The sequence below is a fragment of the Chroicocephalus ridibundus genome, chromosome 3 (assembly GCF_963924245.1).
Source record: "Chroicocephalus ridibundus chromosome 3, bChrRid1.1, whole genome shotgun sequence".
Taxonomy (NCBI): domain Eukaryota; kingdom Metazoa; phylum Chordata; class Aves; order Charadriiformes; family Laridae; genus Chroicocephalus; species Chroicocephalus ridibundus.
Window position 1 is genome coordinate 96,998,427 of NC_086286.1, and position 19,079 is coordinate 97,017,505.

Below are 19,079 nucleotides of genomic sequence, written 5' to 3' on the forward strand. Positions count from 1 at the left end.
TTACTTTAAACTGTAGCCTGCACTTTGAAAAGCTGAAGGAGGAGTATAAGTAATTTCCTCTAACATCATGCTACTGTTAATGCCGAGTACCAATGGAAATGGGCTGATATTGAAAGCTTTTGTTCAACTCTGGTGTGAAATTTAGTGGAGTTATCTTTCTGTGATACATTAGAAACCTAGACTTAGCCTTTCATTTAAAGGGCAAGTATCCCTAACTATTCACTTTAACAGTTTGGATGCTTCCTTTGATTCAAAACAGCTTGTGTAGTTTCTTTAACTTCTCACATTAACTTTGATAAATGCAGTGGCCGTATCTATTGCGTGTAGGACTTTAACAGTTCATTGTGTTCTTACAGGATAGTGTACAATAGCATTAGTTACTTGCAGATTACCACTTATGGTCAAGATGGTATTCCAGTGTCTCTTTGTTCTTGTGGTTTGAATGCTTTTTATTCTCTCAATGTGACAGTTACTGTGAATTTGTGACTTTAAAATTGCAGACTAAATGGGAGTTGCAGGTGGATAATTTTTTCCTGACAGATTTTCACTTAGAATAGGGTTGTGCTATGAAGCATGTTACAGAACTTGTTTACTTTGATTTCTTCCTTGAGCTGTCCTGTGAAGGTGATAATATCTGTCAATTAATAACACCTTAACTCTTACAGGACTGTTTTACTTTAATAGCATTTGAGTTATCTTTGTACATATGTAACTTGTTAATCCTTCAACCTAGTGGCTTTCATGAAAAGGAAATATTTTAATATCTATTTATAATACTTCTGATCAATGTAGAAATGCAGAAAATATTTTGGAGCTTTGCTTACTGCTTTTGCAACAATTAACTTATATCTTTAGTACAATGTGTATATTATTCCTCAAGAATGTGTCTGTTTCTCAGACTTCAAGAGAAATTCCATTTGTTGTGAGGCAAGTACTAGATATGGAAAACACTATTTCTGCTTTGTGTTTGGGATGGTCAGGTTTGAGAGTTGCAAACTCTTACTGGGACTAGCAGAACAGAGTAATGTGTTCAGGAATGCTGTTAAATATCTATTAGCTTGTGATTTGTTGTTAAAGTCAAAACTTCTTTCTCTTTAGAGTAAGCTTTCTTTGACATGGAATAAAGTAAATTTTGAGAACACTTGTTTTAAGCTTTATCTTTGAGTTAGCTTTGATTTTAATTTAGTCTAAAGCAGCACCTCAAAGATCTCAACTAAATGAGTAATGGTCAGCATGGGGTTGTCAATGTCAAACTTCTTTCTACAAAATGTAGTGTTTCCTTTCAATAACAAATTTACTGCTTCTCCTTTTTATTATTATGGTTTCTTGTGCTTTCATCTGATACTATATTGGTGTAAAAACTGTTGGGGAAAAAAACTCCAGAGCAGATAGTTATGTTTGCTCAATATATGAACAAGACTATAGGTTGTGAAACATGGAAGTCTGCTCCACAATGGTAAGTTTGGAGTATTGCATCAGTTTTTCATGTGGTACTTCAAAACAATTGTGAACCAACTGAAGAGATACCTAAGGTGAGTAATATAAGAAAATTATGTGTCCTGGTTTGAAGATTGAGACCTCTGTGAACAGACCACGTTCATGTTGCTTAGCCTAAGCGGGGACTTAAAGGCACTGACATCAGTCCAAGTACATGGAAGGTACTACAAAGAGAACAGTGTTCTCTTGATAAATGATAGTGGTACACTTCAACTCTAGGAAGGGAGAGAGAAACTGTTCTCCTATCTAATCTTAATGAGGACTTTGTATAGATGTGTCAGTCTTTCCACCTGCTGCTGAAGGCCTTTAGAGAAGCATAGGTACAGTTAATATGGTCTCGAGGGTGGAGGGCTAGGTTATTCATTTTTTTTTTAATGGGCTTTATATTCCCCCTCTGTCCTTCCTCTGGAGAGAGCTGAAAGAGGGGAAACTGTAGACAATTGCTTGGATAACAGCCATGCTGGCAGAGTGTTAATGCAGACTGTAGGTGCTGTCAGGAGTCAGTTTAGCTGCCTCAAAGGTGGTGTGGCTTCCTTCCTGCACTCACACTGCCCCTTCTGCATCAGGGAGGTTGGCAGCATGACAGGCAAGAAGTGTGAATATTTCATATCCTAAGTTTACATAGTGATAACTTACTGTTAAGTGTTCTGCTATATCTAACAATCATTTTTTAACCCATGTTTGCGAGGTTACCTGACACTTTCTGGAAAGTAAGTCATGTCATGTAATAATCTGGTGGGTTAACGTGGCTGCTAAATGCCCACTTAGCTGCTCTCTCACTCCCCATCAACAGGATGGGGGAGGAAATAAGATCAGAAAAAATGGGTAAGTTGAGATAGACAGGGTAATCACTTACCAGTTACCATCATGGGCAAAACAGACTTGAATTAAAATTTATTTGAATGGTAAAAAATAAAGGCCACTTAAAATGCCTTCCTGCCCCTCCCCCCACTCTCTCCCAGGCTCAGCTTCACTCCTTTAGTTGTGACTCTGGAGTGGCACAGTGGGGATGGGGAATAGGGGGTTGCCATCAGTCCATAATACTACTCTGCTGCTGCTTTCTGCTCACACTTTGCTCTTCCAGTATGAGTCTACTCCATGGACTGTAGTTTCTGTCAGAAGAACCTGCTTCAGCATGTGGAATCTCTATAGGTTGCAGCTTCCTTTAGAAGATATCCACTTGTTTTGATGTGGGGCCCTCCATGGACTGAGTGTAGTTGTCTGCTCCAGCATGGTCCTCTTAATGGGCTGGGGGGGGGGATGTGTGCTCCATTGCCTGGAGCAGCACCTCCTTCTCTGAGCTTGAAGTCCGCAGGGTGCTCTCTCACTTTTTTGCTCTCGCTCCTCTCTACTGTCTGGTATTTTGCCCTTCCTTAGATACATTTTCCCAGAGGGGCCACCAGCTTGGCTGCTGGGCTCAGGTTTGGCCAGCAGTGGGTCAGTTGGAACCAGCTGGAAACAGCTGTGTCCAGCACAGGGCAGCCTCTGGCCTCTCCTCAGAGAGGACACCCCTATAGCCCCTCCTGCTACTGAAACCTTGCCATGTAAACCCAATATAAATAGTAAGTCTTTCCCATGAGGAATCCAGCTTTTGCTTCTTGGTCAGCATAACTGCTCAGTAATGTGCCACCAGTTTTCTTTAACCCATTAATGGATACTAGCCCTGAGAGGATGACTGCCTCTATAAATTTTTGTGTTGCTTCAGTGTTAGTTCAAAGTCATGGAATAGCTGTCCTAAGCAGATTCACAGTTTCTCTTTTGTTGGTACGTGAGTCCCACTGTAGGAAACAATTGGGCAGGTGAATATTCTTTTAGCTTTTTGGAGGGGCAAATATTATTGATATTTTGGAAATTAATTTTGAAGTGTTTTTAAAGTACCAGCTACGTGTGTGGATCATGCGGTCATTCCTGATCAGAATAAATTAAGTCCTAAATTCTATGATTATCTCATAAAACTTTGGAATTATCCATAGATAAAACAAGTTAACTTGACTGATATCTGGGAGCAGGGATAGAGGGCAAAGAGCTCTCTAAAGAACTTAAACCTTCCCCTGACCCCAGCACCATCATTTAGGAAGTTGAAGGGAGGGTACCGGAGACATGAATAATGTCAGAAAGACTTATCAATTTGTGACTTGATTATTGGTAGTAGCAATGGAAAAATAATCAATTGAATATTTCTAAATCATTTGGCCTGACTTAAACTGAAATACAGTTCAACTTTCCACTATGACCTAGAAGTAGCATGCTTCCATTTTTTTACTACTGAGAAATGCCTATATTGACATTTTTGTCCTGGCTTTTGCTTAGCCATGTCTTTTAATCCCATATGTTCAAATGTGAAACAAAGCTTTAAGTAAACTAGTGCTTGCTGTCTTCTGCTTTAGCTGTTTCCTTGCTTGCCTGTGTAGAAGCTTTCTATTTAGATGCTAAAGGAACTCATTTCAGGCAGGGGTGTAAGTTGTATTGGTAGGTTTTGTAATATTACTGTTTTTGTAATATCAGCAGTCTTGCATAAAAACATGGTTTGCTGTTTTTTGAAAGTTACTTGTATGCATAATAGCTTGTACAACAGACTGTAGATTAGAGGACCCAAGCAGACACTTAGAGGTGATCAAAGTGATGTAAATGTAAGGCAGCAGCTCTGAAACCTATTCTGTAGCAAATGATTGAGTACAGGTGGATATGGAGTCTGTGTTTTGTAGCTGAGGGATATGAGGAAGTGGCCTGGCAATGGAGCGGTTCAAACTGATTGTAGTGGAGGAGGTAACATAGCTTGAGGTATGGTTGTATTGAGGTCCTGCTTTCAAAAGGACTAGGGAGGAAATAAGACTGTCTTGCATTGAAAGTCAGACTTCCCTTAATATAAATCAAGGGTTGCTTTTTTTTTTTGGTAATGACCTTACTAAATTCCTCTGTGGGTTGTTTGGCTGAAACCCAGGCTTTTTGGTTTTTGCCTGTTCTAGTACTGAAAGCTTTTCACCATCAGTTGATAAATAGTCCTGCTAAGAGAACAAGAGCTTTTGATTAAGTGCTGTCCTTTGCTCTGAGGTTGAACATGTATTCATGTTCTAAGGGGCTTGGATTCCTTCTCACTTACGCTGTGACACAAAGCAAAATTATTTTGTAAATGTTCATGGCTAAGTGTATTGAGAGTCTTTGAAGATATAATTGGTTTAAAGCTAGTAAACAGCAGTACAGTAGTGTCACAATAAGATTGTGGATGACAGATTTGTCCTCTGGTATAGGTGACAAGTAAAAGGCAGCAGTGAGCATATAGCTCCGGCTGCAATGTTTTTCTAGCCTATCTTAGGCTTGATGTGGGAGGAGGAATGATAGGTAGTACTCGTTCATTCCCTTACCCAGATACCAAATGTTACCCAATTGGAGGTATGTTTTTAATGTAGGTCAGGTTGATACTACTTGATAAGGCTCAGCTGGACTATGTAAATTGCAGGCTCAACTGCTGGTCTGAGTGTTGGTATTCTCCTAATTGTTGGCCAAGTAATGGTTAATGGACTAGAAACCAAGTGTCCATTGGTCTGTAATCAGTTGAGGTACAAGGAAAATCTAGGTAGGAAAACAAGGGTCCTTTCTGTGAAAGGCCTGAGTCAACTGATGCTCTGAAATTGTGTAAATGTAGGTTGATGTTAATTGCAAATCACTTATGGTTCAGTAGTCTTAATAGCACTGTGGAAATACAGGATGAACTAAGATAGAATGAAGGTCTCTAGTGTTAACATTTTCAATCTCATTTTTAATGGGACTGGAGTTGAGGTTGAATCAGGAAAAGGAGTGCTTTTTCAACCACTTATCTACGTCTAAGAATATTATGTACCACTTCAGAAGACAGACATATTCCAGAGGAGACATAGATACCTTTCTACTGGCCATGGCAATGAAGTAATGCAAGCTTCAGACTCTGGGTCTTAATTGTATTTAAATGTCTGTTTCCTGTATGGCTAATATCTAGTGGGAGTTAGCTGTGGTGAGGTAAAATTTAATACACTTAAATATGTGGAAATGCACAAGTTAATACTTACTTCGATATTAATCTGTAAATCTGTACCTAATGAGGCCTACATAATTTGAGTTGTTTTATAAGCAATGTTCTAATATTTGAGTTTGCAGACAGAAGCTTATCTTCAGTAGTTAATGAGCAATAATAGCATTATAACTCTGAACATCTTTAATGAGCAGCTGTAATAAAGTTCTTAACCTTTTCAAGATGTCTGTGTGCCAAGTTTTAAGGTTAATAAAATAATTTAAGAGTAGCAATGAGACTCCCTCATTCATGTGGAAGACCATGCATTGTGTTCCTGCATATAGAATTTGGAAATTCTAAGTTGTCTCAGGTTTAACAGTCTGAAAACATTATTGTTTTGGTAAGTTCAGCATGCTTATCTGAGCATGTTCTGTGACTAGGGTCACAGAAAAATAAAGTGATCCTGTTGGAGCTGTAACCGAATGGGTTCGCTATAGAGGCTCACTTCTGTGCACCATCCCCTAACCTGCCCCACACTCCAAAGAAAGGTTGGTAAGGGAGAAAACCTACCAAAGAAGTGGAGAATGACTTACTGAACTAGCTTGCAGCTTAGGAAGAAATAATAGGAGGTATTCTTGTTGAGGACAGTTTAGAGAATGAAGTCGCTGGCTCAAGTGCTGTATTTGGTAGAATCATAGAATCATTTAGGTTGGAAAAGACCCTTGGGATCATCGAGTAGGCATATAAAAACTTTCCTGTGTTTTAATTAAGATCTTAAGGAACAACCTTATTTCTCTGAATCTACTTGATTCAGCCTGTTCATAGAAGAATAGAAAGAAATTTCTAAAGATTAAAAAGTGAGAAGGAAATCAGGGAAAAAAATGTACAAGTATCAGAATGCTACTTTCAGTTCTGTTGCTAAGTTGCCTGAATTATTCCTGTTTAAAATAAGCTTTTCATACTTTGACTGTATTCAGGGACTAAATCTTCTAGTTTAAGCTCTTTGCTTATTTTAATCTAGCCCTTAAACTGAAAAATCTGACTGCAGAAACCCATCTTAACTGCTGGTATCTTCATTTACTCCTGGCTGCCTTGGTTTAGCCAAGAAATTCTATTCTTATTTTGTACATCAGGCAGTTCCATATTAGTGTGCGAAAGCTTACCAAAAAAAAGCCTGCTGTTGCTGATTTTAAAAAACAGAAGCAGTATCTGATTTAAATATAGTGATCCTTAAAAATGTTTTACCTGTACTTAATCTATGCTTATGACTTGCTGGCTAAAAAAACACAGCTGTTATACTTGTTTAGGTTTAAAATTCTTGAGTAAGGTGTGCACTGCAAAAGGAGGTTGTGGGGCAAATGACTCTCCTAGAGCAGCTAAAGTGGTATGGAAGTTCTTCTAGAACCCGCACCAGAAGAGACCTTTACCTGGTGGTTGTTATGGTTGTAGTAATCTCATCTTATTTTAATCACTTGTGGATATATAGTGTTTTTGAATAGTATTATTTAAGTAACACTTGAGTTTCAAGAAAATCTAGATATTTTTCCTACTACTTTAGTGTTCATAAGCATCCTTTTTTTCCTAGTCCATTCTCAAGTCTTCACATCACTTCAAAGTTAAATTTCTAGGTGACTTAAACCTTTGAGTCAAAATACTTTGTAAAGTTGATGACTTCTATAACTTGAACCTTGAAAAATGCTTTGAAATACTCAATACTGATGAGTAACTGAGAGGACTTGCAGGCAGAAGCAAAAAAAAAGTAGACCTGGTGTTTGGGCTTGGTTACTGAGTTTTACATTGCTCCCTCCAAATGATTTGGTCACTGAGTGTTTGAGTAGTGCTACAGAAGGAAGCCGTCACTCAGGAAAGGTGAGATGTTCCTTGTAAGCTGTGCCCAGGTTACCTCCTGTTGGAAGGTGAACACACAGGTATAGTACTCTAGTTTTCCTTAGTCAAATGCATGTATACAGTTAGGGTTTTCCAGTTAATACAGTGAGTACAGATTGTGCCTTCTGATAAATGCTGTTTTCATTTAATGTAACATTTCATCTGTGTTTTTCATGACACTTGACTTGCAGGTAGGCTTCTGTATTGCACTATAGCATGTGATATTCTTTAATGCTTGATTCTGAGCTTAGCGTATCCACCAGGCAAAGAGGTGGTTATCATTTAGATGATCAACTTCTTAAACGCTTGACATAAACCCTGTTTAACAGAATAAACATTTTGTTAGCACTTCTCTCAAGTATTTGCCAAAAAGTTAGTGTTTCAGGTGTGTTTGAGTTCTGAGGTGGTCTAAGATCATTAGTCCTTTGTTGAAACTTAGACAAGTCTTCACTTCTTGTACCAACTGCAAGGACTTGCAGTTAAATTGTAATAAATCTTTACTTGTAGATTGTGTGGGGAGTATTCTTCATCATCGTGGCACTGCTCTTCACTGTCTCTCTGTTCTTGTCAAAGTAAGTATATTTCAGCACTTTTCTTAACCACTTAAACTGCATAGTTTCTGCACTAACATCAAACTCAGGGGTGGCTTGCTCCAAGAGTCAGACCGCTTCTTTTCTATGGTACGTTTCTGTAACTAGAGATGCATTTCTCATTGTAATAGTACATATTGAAACTGAACAAAATGTGCTAAAGCAGATTCAAAAACAGACACAGTTCAGCTTGATTGACTGCTGCTGAAAACAGTTCTCATTCAGTAGAGAAATTAAGCATACACGTTAAGGAAGTTTAGTTCAGACTACAGAATTATTCTGATTGCTTGAATGAATCTTAATGCATGTAGGTACTTCTTGGGCTGGGTAACAGGTGCTTAAATTCTTGCAGTAAATGACATGTATAATCCATTATGATGTGCATTACATTGTAATTGTTTCATGGTGTTGAAAGCAATATAGCCAGCTGCAAGTCTGGTGGATTTCAATGAAGATTGACACTAACCAGAGGTCTCAAATGTTGCATTTTTAATTTTTCAGACTGTGCAAATAAGGTCTATGACCCAAACTAGGGAAAAGCTGAAATGCAGAAATCAATATAGCTTTTCATAGGACAAGTGCAATGAGTGTGGTAAAACAGAGTGTGTGTCTATATAGATATGAAAAAGTTGTCGGTCTCTGTGCTTATTTCAGCTTTTCTTGAGCTGTGTTTTTAAATTAAACTGAAGACAAAGCTCTGGGAGAACCAAAGTACTTACCCAATTTTTCTTAATTACTGTAGCTTAGACAAAGCTCTGCATTCAGCTGGCTTCGACTCGGGATTTATAATTTTAGGAACTAATCTGACCAATCCATTGAATATGCTGTTACCTGTTCTTCAAACAGTAAGTAAAAAAAAAAAAGAAATCGGTGATATACCTAAGTAAGGATGTTTCTCTCTTCTGGTAAGCTGCTAAAAGGCAAACTACACTTCTCCCCAAGTAATTTGTTAAAACAAAATTGTCTAGATGTGTGTTCTGTAAAAGCAAGGCAGCTTCCATCTAACAATTTTTTTTAGTTATTAGATACTGATATGAAAATCTTGGGTGGATGGAAGCCAGTTGCTGGAGGAAGGTGGTGTGTGAAACTAACTTTCCTCTGAGAACATAGTGGCAATGAAGAATGACACCACTTGTAGTTATGCACAGAATAAAAGCAACTTTCTCCCATGCCCTACCTACATTCTAGTTTGTGTACTTGGTAGTTTATCCCCCGTAAGTGCAGTAAATGCTCTTTTTCACTTTTTAATGTGCTTATTGCACCTTGAAAGATGTTACACTCTATGCAGTTCTGTATGTTATAGTAATGTATTAGTCTTTGGAACAAACACTACATAAGAACAAACATCTGCTAACTTCAGTAGGTTGGAAGGCAACAAGGCCACATCTGAATTTGGGAAGCAGTCATGGCTAAGCTAAGAAAAAGAAAAGCCTTGATGTAAGATAGTGCTTTACTCTCCCCTGCCTGAGTTCTTTCCATATTTTTGGTATAGCGGGTTGGCACAATGCATTGCTTCCCCATGGTTTCTAAAACAATTGAACACCTAAGCTTGCAGTTTACTGAGAAAAATAGTGTTCAGCAGCAGTATTATCTCAAGCTGTTATTAATGTAAATATAAAAATAAAGTTTTATATGCAAATATGTTCAGAAATACTTGCAAATAGAATGCCTATACAGTCCTAAAATGATTGTTGCCACTGAGGACTTTCTTTTAAGTGTGCTCTCAGAACAGAATTAAGTATTTCTTGGCCTAAAAATGTATAATGCTTCAAAATTCAGGCAAGCTTTATATTTAGAAAAATGCTCAGTTGCTTTCCCAAACTAATTGTATAAGTTTTATTAGCAGCAAGCTATATTAGCTGGCTCCAAATACAGCTATGTAAAACCTTAAATGGAAGGACTCTTAGTACCTCAGATGTTCTAAGTAGAAACTGCTTATTGAGCTTTAAGTGGGGAAGAGCTTGTTTTCTAATTTGAATGTTATCTTGTCTTTTTAACTGGTTGTGTTCTTGTTTTAGGTTTTTCCACTTGATTATATCCTTATTACAACTATTGTTATGTATTTTATCTTCACTTCAATGGCAGGAATTCGAAATATGGGTATATGGTTCTTCTGGATAAGGGTAAATATGACTTAATAGTTCAGTTTATAATGCTCAGTAAGAAGTTTAACAAATATGTGATATTAAATATACTAATAAATAGTCATTATTTATGTACTGTTTCATAACTACTGGATCTTGCAAATAGCATTGTCTGTATCTGAGTGTTAGAAGCCCATTGTACAATTTTCACTGTGTTTGAAAGGTGTCCATTTTGCTTCAGTTACCAGAGCAAAACTGATGTTTTACTTTAAGTAATAGTCAGTTGACTCTTTCAAGGGTTTCATCAGTGTCACTTCGGCTTCTGACTTTTCTAAGTTAAAGCCATATGATTCTGATATACTGGAAGTATTAGTGAATTTTATGGTCAAAATCTGAAATGTGCATGCAGTCAGTGGTGCTTGACTTACTTTTTAGGTGGCAAGCAAGTTTTAGCTTGATAAGAGATAAAGTGCAGTGATATGCCATATGTAAATGATGCAAATATATTACTGTATTTGAGAAAGCAGCTTTGTATCCAACAAGATGCTGTTCATGCCTATGACGCTTGGTTAAATATATCCCTGCTTCTGTTCCTACTTCCCCTTTAATACTGTCACCTTTTCATCTGGTGACAGACCAAAATTCTCAATAGTGACCCTGAGTCCTTGCAGTGAGTTGTGAGATTAGCTGTTGGTTTTGATCTTCCATCATTTACCCCTCAGCTGTGAGCTTCTTTACCCTAATATGGTAATCTAGCTGAGCCTTTGGGGATTTCAGAATACAGTAGTATCTATAGGGTGACAGCGAGGCATTATATAATTTCTTGCAGAGTGAAGTGGAAAAGATGCCAACATATGCTCCTGTAATTCCCTCCTCTGTTTCTAGATCTCATAGAGGTGATAGATGGCACCTCACCTTGACCAAAGCAGACAATATTCTTTGACAAACCAAGGCACAGTTTGTTATCAGTGATAGCCGACAGAATTTAAATCTTGCTACTAACTGCTGCTTTATAAATGTTCGGGGTCACTAATAGAAACAACAAGTAATTTGGTTCAATAGCTGTGCTTTGAAATTCAGGTAAATACACCTGAAAACCTGCTTTGACTCATTGGAATCAAGTTGCCAGAGGATAATTTTTAGCAGCCTCACCCTTTTGTCAGAATTAGAGGATTTTAAATGTATTCAGAAAAAAAAACTTCATCATGCTAATATTTGTATGTTTTCTGGTTTTTAGCTTTATAAAATCAGGCGAGGAAAAACTCGACCTCAAGCGCTCCTGTTTCTCTGTATGATACTTCTGTTGATAGTTCTTCATACAAGTTACATGATCTACAGTCTTGCCCCCCAGTATGTAATGTATGGAAGCCAAAAATACCTGGTACAGGTGAGATTTAATACCTTTTTTAAACAAAAATATTCTTACCTGCTGTATGAAAAATGTACTGTTTACAGTGACTTTTAAAGCCAGGCCTCTTGTCAGTTTTGAAGACTCTTTTGTAGCTAGTTTTTTTTAACTACTAGTAGGTCTCTTGATACACAAGCCAGAAACTGGTTGTACTATATATAAAATTCCTTAATTACTAGATCATCATCAATGTAAAACTTTGAGTATTGCTTTACTGCTTTTGATAAGACAGCTGCTAGCTTCCACTAGGCTTTGTACTGGTACGCTTAGGTTGATGAGTGACTGCAGTGAGGGTTAGTTTTAGTGTGTAAGGCTGTCTGTAGACTGAAAGCAATGTTGTTGTTCCACAGTTGATAGTTCTTATGTGTTTTTTTTGTGAGGAACAACAAAGATAGCGTGGTACAGTAGAGAATAATAATCAGAACGAAGCTGAGTAGGTGCTAATTAATCACATTTCAGATGTTTTGGACTCTCCAACTTCATGAAACTCATTGTAGTTCTGGTTCTGTAAAATTTTCTACAGAATTAAGTAGTTAACATTAGTCTCTGCTTTTGTTATTGCACCTTTCTGTACTTCAAGGTATTTTGGGCTTTTTAAAGTCTTTCATCTTCTGTACCCAGTGGCTTTAATTCTTGTATTTCCTCTTAGTTTGAGTGGAAGCCTGCATATTTATCAGGAAGTTCAAAGTCACATATAAGCATCTTGAGGGGGTTTATGGGCAGCTGTTTACCAAGATTTGGTATCCTACAGAGGTAGATTTTGTTAGATCTGATCTTGTTAATGCAGACAACTGACTAGGTCATGAACTGGTTACTCATATTCAGGCCCAGGGAAGTCCAAATCCCTTGGTGTGCTGTTTGGGCTTTAAGTAGAAGTTTCACAAAGACAAAACAGTTGAGCCAGAGTGGTTGAGAGAAGGGGCTTAAATGAGGCTGGAGTAACCGGGTGCTGCTTTGAGCATTTGGAATACTTCATTTAGTTTTCCAGAAGGCTGCATCTCTGGGAGGAGAACATGCTGCTTTATAATCACCCACCAGCCTTCTTCAGCTGAAAATATTTAGTAAAATGTGTAACTTACCACTATCAATTCTTTCAAGTTTAATTACAAGGAGAAATTGAAGTAGTGTTGAACAGGCTAGAGAAGAGGAACCTGATCATCTTAAATGTGTTGAATGGATGTGGTAGAATTACAGAATCACAGAATGGTAGGGTTGGAAGGGATCTCTGGAGATCATCTAGTCCAACCCCTCTGCCAGAGCAGGGTCACCTAGAGCAGGTTGCACAGGAACACATCCAGGTGGGTTTTGAATGTCTCCAGAGAAGAAGACTCCACCTCTCTGGGCAGCCTGTTCCAGGGCTCTGCCACCCTCAAAATAAAGTATTTCCTCATGTTGAGACAGCATTTCCTGTGTTATAGTTTGTGCCCATTGCCCCTTGTCCTATTGCTGGGCACCACTGAAAAGAGTCTGGCCCCATCCTTTTGACATCTGCCCTTTTAGATATTTATAAGCATTGATAAGGTCCGATCTCAGTTGCTGTCACTGCAGGAAGCAAAGCATTCAATAAATGCTGCCTTTCTGCTGACTGCACATTTAAGTTGTGTCTGGTAATAGGAGGTTTGTCATGCCAATATCAATCCAAGCACAATAGTAGAATCACTGTAGGGGAGTTGAATATTTGGGATTTTGGAAGTCTTATGCATTTTTATTAGATTTTATGCTAGATATAACTAATGCAAAGTAAACATGCTTATGCTCAACTTGTCAGAATTAGGGTAGTAGCAGCAAGTAACTAAGCTGAAAATCAGTTTAGGAAAGAAGTTTGCTTAATGGTAAGTTTACATAGAACTCATGGCATGGTTACTGTGTGCGTAGCCTAGAACATCATATAGCTATATCTGAATTATGTATGAGCTCCAGTCCCTGCAAAAGGCAGTCTGTTGTCTTTTTAATATCGTTGGCTGATTGTATATCTTTAATTACAGTGCAGAACTATTGTGGGTGGAAGAGTGGGAAGGATAATTTCATTAAGGATCTTATCAAGCTAGTCTTTAAAGCCTTTTGGTGCCCTGAGCAAAGAATCCTTCATGATAAAGCTTGCAGATAACATGGAAGATTGAAGAGAAAAGCAAATAAGACTGTACCTAGCGTTTTGTTTTGCTTTGAAGAAAATGGCAATGTTTCAGTAAAATAAAAGTTGTGTATATTGAGGGGAACAGAAGAATTGGGACGTAAACAGCAAACAAGCAAGTGGTTTTTATGACAAATAGTATCTGAACATAGATACATAGTTTGTAATGAAAAGGGTCAAGAGAATGGAGCACAGCAGTAAGGAGACCCTTATGTCATTCAAACAGCTACTGAAGTACAGTCAGCACTGCAAGAAGAATTAGCTGGAATGGTTGAGTAGAGCTACAACTTTTCATTTAAAGGACTAAAAAAATGTTATGGTCAAGATAGCCATTCTGGTCTTTAGTTTCTCATGACCCATTTCAAAGAGCTGTGCTTAAAGTGCATAAAGTAACTTGAGTTAAAACTGGTTTTATTGTTAAAATAACATGAAGCATAAAGAGTATGCCGGTAAACCACATCTAGACTTCTCTGGCATACCAAGTAAATGAAATGTTTTCAGACAATGTCCTCTCAAAGAATCTTTCAGAATGTACCAGACACACTTTCAGTGTCTAACTGGATGGTAAATATTTGTATTTTGAAATGAGGAGAGATGGTGGCTGTGAATGAAGAGTGACAGATTTTTCAGAGGATGTTAGCAGTGGAGACATTCTTAAGAGTTATGAATTGGCTATTATGGAACTGAGGAGTAGCCAGGAACATGCACAGGAACTGCGCAAGTGAAATACATTTTGTGCATATGGCAAGCTTTCTGATGATGGAAGCTGTTCACACCAGTTTGCTTGGACAGTATTTCCTCAGTCACACACCACAGTCAATGTCCTCATTTAAAGTAACACCACTGGTGACCAATGCTACAGAAGCAAGAAATAAATAAGCAATATTTCAAGTCACCTTGGTGGATGAGTGGGCTGATAAACATGTGTCAGAATCTGGTGGCTCATAAAAAGACAGTGTGTGAAGGGAGCACTTACCCCTTTTCTTTGCTCTACAGTAATTCCCAATCTAGTAACCTGTCAAACAAATTTGTAACGAAAATCTACAGTGATGCATTAGACAGGTTAGAATTCTGTTTGAATCTTGAACTGTTTTCTTTGGAGACTGTTACTCTTGACAAGACTTTTTAACTTTGAAGTGCTGTTGACTTTTCCTGATAACTGAATATGTGTAGAAAAATGGAGCTCTTGTGAGGCAATTAATGTTAGCTAGACCTGGGCTGCTTGATTTGTTTAACTCTTTGACTGTTTGGATGTTCAAAGCATGTGTCCCCAATTAATCGAAAGTGTCTTCAGCTATGATGTCTGTAGGAAACTTTTGAAAGTTTCATTGCCCTTACCAGCTGAGGCCTTACATAGGGCTTTGGTCAACTTGCATAGCTCTGAGGGATGCTTGGTTTCATCTCTTAAGACAGCCTTTAACACTTGCTAAACAGCCATGAGTCTCTTTATAGCCTTTCACAAAGATAGAGTTCTCTCTACATCCAGGCCTTCTCAGCTGTGGAGCAAAACCATAACTTTGCCCATACTTGAAGTGCAACTGCTATTTCGGTTCAGTGAAGCCAAGTTTTTTTTCCATTTGTCTGAAAGACAGACCACCACCAGTTTCTGCCTAGTGGACCTGTAAGACTTAGCCGTACCAGTCAGGAATTAAGGCCAGCATTTGCCATAGATGACACTATTCTCTCCTGGTATCTCTTAGATGGCCAAGTGCACAAACAGATCTTTTAAAGTTCTTGATCCTAAACATAAGCAGAAATAAATCATAAGTGTAACACTGTTACGTAACCCTTTATAGGATAGCTTGTTATTTCCTTAAGTGTCCAAAATGGGTCAGCTCTTGAAGCACACACACTGAGTTACTATACTTGGGTTTGTCTCCTGCTTGTCCTGGAGGCATCCAGCTTTCAACTTTGGACTGGATGTGATAACTGAAACACTAGAATTTTACTCTGACCTACTCATGCTAAAAATAGACAGTCTGAGACTTGAGTACTCTACTGGGTAATGTTAAGCAATCTTTTTTGAGGAATTGTTCCATAGACACATCTCTGCTGCTACTTATGCATCTCTTCCATGTCCAATCACTTTCTCCATGCCCTGTGGTGCAAAAGGGGTTCTATCTCAAGTGTATGTATGCTAATACAGAAGTGTTGAGATAACTGTTAACGGCAAAGCTCTCATACCTTTTCTGGGAATTCAGCACAACTTGGATGCCTCTGAAATGCCTGAAGGGTTGTGCAGCAGGGGAAACAGAGGAGTTAGAAGTCTGCATGCAGTTGCAGTTTCACTGGGATCAGAGATGTGGTGAAATTGCTCACACAGCTGGAGTGCTGCTGTGGCTGGATGTGGGCTCTGTAAGAGGGCCAGGCTGGGATGACTAATAGGGAGAGTTGACCTTTACGTGAGGGAGCAGTGGGAATCTTTGGAGTTTTGCCTTGGGGTGGATAAACCAGCTAAGTGCTTCTGGGTTAGGATTAGAGGGCAGATCAGCATGGATGATATTGTCTGCTACAGGCTGCCTGATCAGGAGGAAGTAGTAGATGATCCCTTAAGACACCTGTAAGTAACTTCATGTTCAGTTTCTGGTCCTCATAGGAGGCTCGAGCCACCCAGGTATCTGCTGGAAAAGCAACACAGTTGAGCGCAAGGAATCCAGGAGGCTTCTGGAGTGCATTGATGACAACATCCTGCCACAGGCAATCGAGGAGCTGAAATAGGGAGATGCTGTGAAGTGATCAAGGACAGTCTTGTCTGCAGTGAGGATGAGATGGTGAAAGCTGAGGATCCTAAGAGGAGAGCACAGGGCAAATAGGATGTTCACAACCCTGGACTCAGGAAAGCAGATTTTGGCCTGTTCAGGGACCTTCTTGGAAGAGTTCTAGCATGTAGAAACAAATTCTGTGCTGATTAAGGTGTGACTTTTTTTTTCTTTAATTTAGTTCACTGGATGAAATGATACTGAACTCTTGATGAGTCTTACCGTAAATATTGTTAGTTGTAGCTTAATCCTTTAATCTAAGTAATAGCTTCCAGTTTATTTATTTTCTGTGTGAGTTAGCTTTGTATAATTCTACTTTTATTTAATACTTAATGTAGTTTGCTTTGTGTAGTGCTACTTTTATAGTAAAGAATCTTAAATTTGGATGCTGGAAACTCTAGCTACATAAAAGTGAAAATGGTGTTCAACTGATAGAGTTAATGAGATTACCGTTCCTCTTAGTATGGCAGATATGGTTCCAATTTTTATTAGGAAGGGTTAATACCATGAAATGCTTTACTTTAAGTCTCTGTTTTGGAATATAGGTTTCATTTCTTCATGTCTGTTTTGTGGAAAGATAGAAAACTTTCAGTGGACTTTTACAAGGTTTTACCTTGTGTAGGAGAGAAGAAAGGATTGCTACAGAGAGAGGGGCTAGGTTTATGACTTTGAGGTACTTCTCAGTGCCTTGAGCTTGTGGAAAGCATTTAGAGTTGAGTTCAGATATGTGAGAAGTCTTAAATTACAGGAGTGTTCATGGAGAAAAAGTGATATCAGACCTGGAAAAAAGCATAGATATATCAAAGGAAACACGCAGGTCTAACTATTGTTGCATGTTGCATTTTAAATTCCTACTATTTTTAAATAAAAATGCATAAAGGTAAGGAAGACAAAAAATGTTGAAATGGAAAGATTCTGATTGTTCTGGGCTTTTTGTGTAATTGTACAATGTATAATGCTGCTCTTCTGAAAGAAGCACTCTCTGAGGAGTGTAAGCTGCAATGGTGACAGCCAGCTGAAATACCTCCTGGAGCTGGTCTGTTGCTAAACATACACTGAATAATTGAAACTTCATGTCTTCTGTTCTTATCCTATTGTTTCCATCCACACATTGTCCTCTTACTTTTGGTTTCACTTTAGCTTGATTTCTGTGCCTTAACATACTCCTTCTGGATCAGTTTCTTATAAGACAGTAGTGGTCTCCACGCTTCCATGTGTTTGCATGAAACAAAGTGAACTGTTTGTACAACCTTCTGCTTTTTAGGGCAGACACTTAGTTGTTTTTCTTGAATGTTCAGAGTGCAAGCTGAATTTACTTAATATTGATAAACTTTCTCAATTAAGCTGTCAGAGAAACACTTAGGTTTTTGTACTAGCTTGTACTGATTCTTGGAAGGTTTTAAGGGACATGTTTTCTTCAGCCTGAAGGAGAAAAGGTGTTGACCCTTACTGATTCTTCAGAGGACTTCCTGTTTAGGAAATCACGAGGATGAAAGTATGTACAGTAGAGATGAAAACCTTTGAAGTGAGTTAGTGTGTGAAGAAATCGATGTAGTACCAATTATTTGTATTGGACTCTGCTAAAATTTTTCACTGATCATTTAAAAGTAAGTGTGGTACATAAAGAGTTCATGTAGTCTCCAAACAGGTCAGTTTTCCAAAGATTTGAGACGTTTAAACAGGAATATTTGGGTTTTCAATAGTTCACTTTGGCATAATTTGTCTTCCTCCACTCTAGCTATCTAAGTATGTTAGATACTATCATCTGGCTTTTAGACCAAAAATATCATTATGCAAGCCTAACAATTCTATGGTGTCTTCATCCCCAGAGCTGAATTCCAGATTCATTTTATGCACAGTTAAAAGTCTTAGTTTCAGAACTGAAGCTTTTATTTTTCATGAGTCTTCAAAAAGAACACCAGCTATTAATTTTTTTTAAATGAAAGCATATTTAGAAATGTTCATGTTGTACCACTTATAGCTTACTCCATTTACTGTTCAAAAACAATCTTAAGCCTTTTGAATATTGTAAGACATTTTTCAAAGCCTTTTTTATAAAATTAATAATGTATTGGGAGATGTGCTTGTTTTGGGGACTATCACCGCGTACAGAAGAACACTGCTGGTAGACTAGTGTACTAATTTTCCGTATCTATTATGCAGAGTAATAAGACAATTGATGGCCAGCTGAGGAATGTGACATTTGTATCTAAAGACTGTGATGCAGATGCGCCTGAAGGTAAGATAACTTCTTTAATTTCCTATGTTATATGCACATGCTCAGCTGTAATAAGCAGCTCAATCTCTTCATGGCTTTGTCTTGCTTTGGTCTAATATGAAGCTTTGACACAGATGTCCAGAAAACAGCTTGCTTACAGCATATCTCATTCATTTGAAGAAATAACTATTTTTAGTAGAAACAATGTGGAACTGGAATGCTGTTAACTTTAAAATCTCCCATTTGCTTTAACGTGTATGTAGAAGACTTTAAATATAAACCCTATCTGGTGAATAGTTTAGTGTCTGAAGTGTCACTTCGGTGTGTATGTTTATCATACAAACATGTAAAGTATTCAATTTAATTTTGCAATGTACTCAGGAAAACTAAGACCTGAACTCCAGTGGAACTTTACAGTTCTGCAATTCTTCAATAATGCCACTGAACTTGACATCTTAGCTATTTTTCTGTAATCCTCTTACCTTAGTTTGTCATTCCCTGTAACATCCAGTATAACTCT

The 19,079-nt window shown here is 38.0% G+C and overlaps 1 protein-coding gene across 1 annotated transcript in view; it reads left to right on the plus strand.

Moving 5' to 3' along the window:
- LMBRD1 (LMBR1 domain containing 1) overlaps positions 1–19,079 on the plus strand; it is an 83,683-nt gene that overhangs the window by 46,920 nt on the left and 17,684 nt on the right. Inside the window, exons 10-14 of the mRNA XM_063330248.1 lie at positions 7,877–7,941; positions 8,702–8,804; positions 9,978–10,082; positions 11,281–11,430; positions 18,505–18,580. Coding sequence (XP_063186318.1) covers positions 7,877–7,941; positions 8,702–8,804; positions 9,978–10,082; positions 11,281–11,430; positions 18,505–18,580 — 499 coding nt within the window. The remainder of the gene's footprint in view (positions 1–7,876; positions 7,942–8,701; positions 8,805–9,977; positions 10,083–11,280; positions 11,431–18,504; positions 18,581–19,079) is intronic.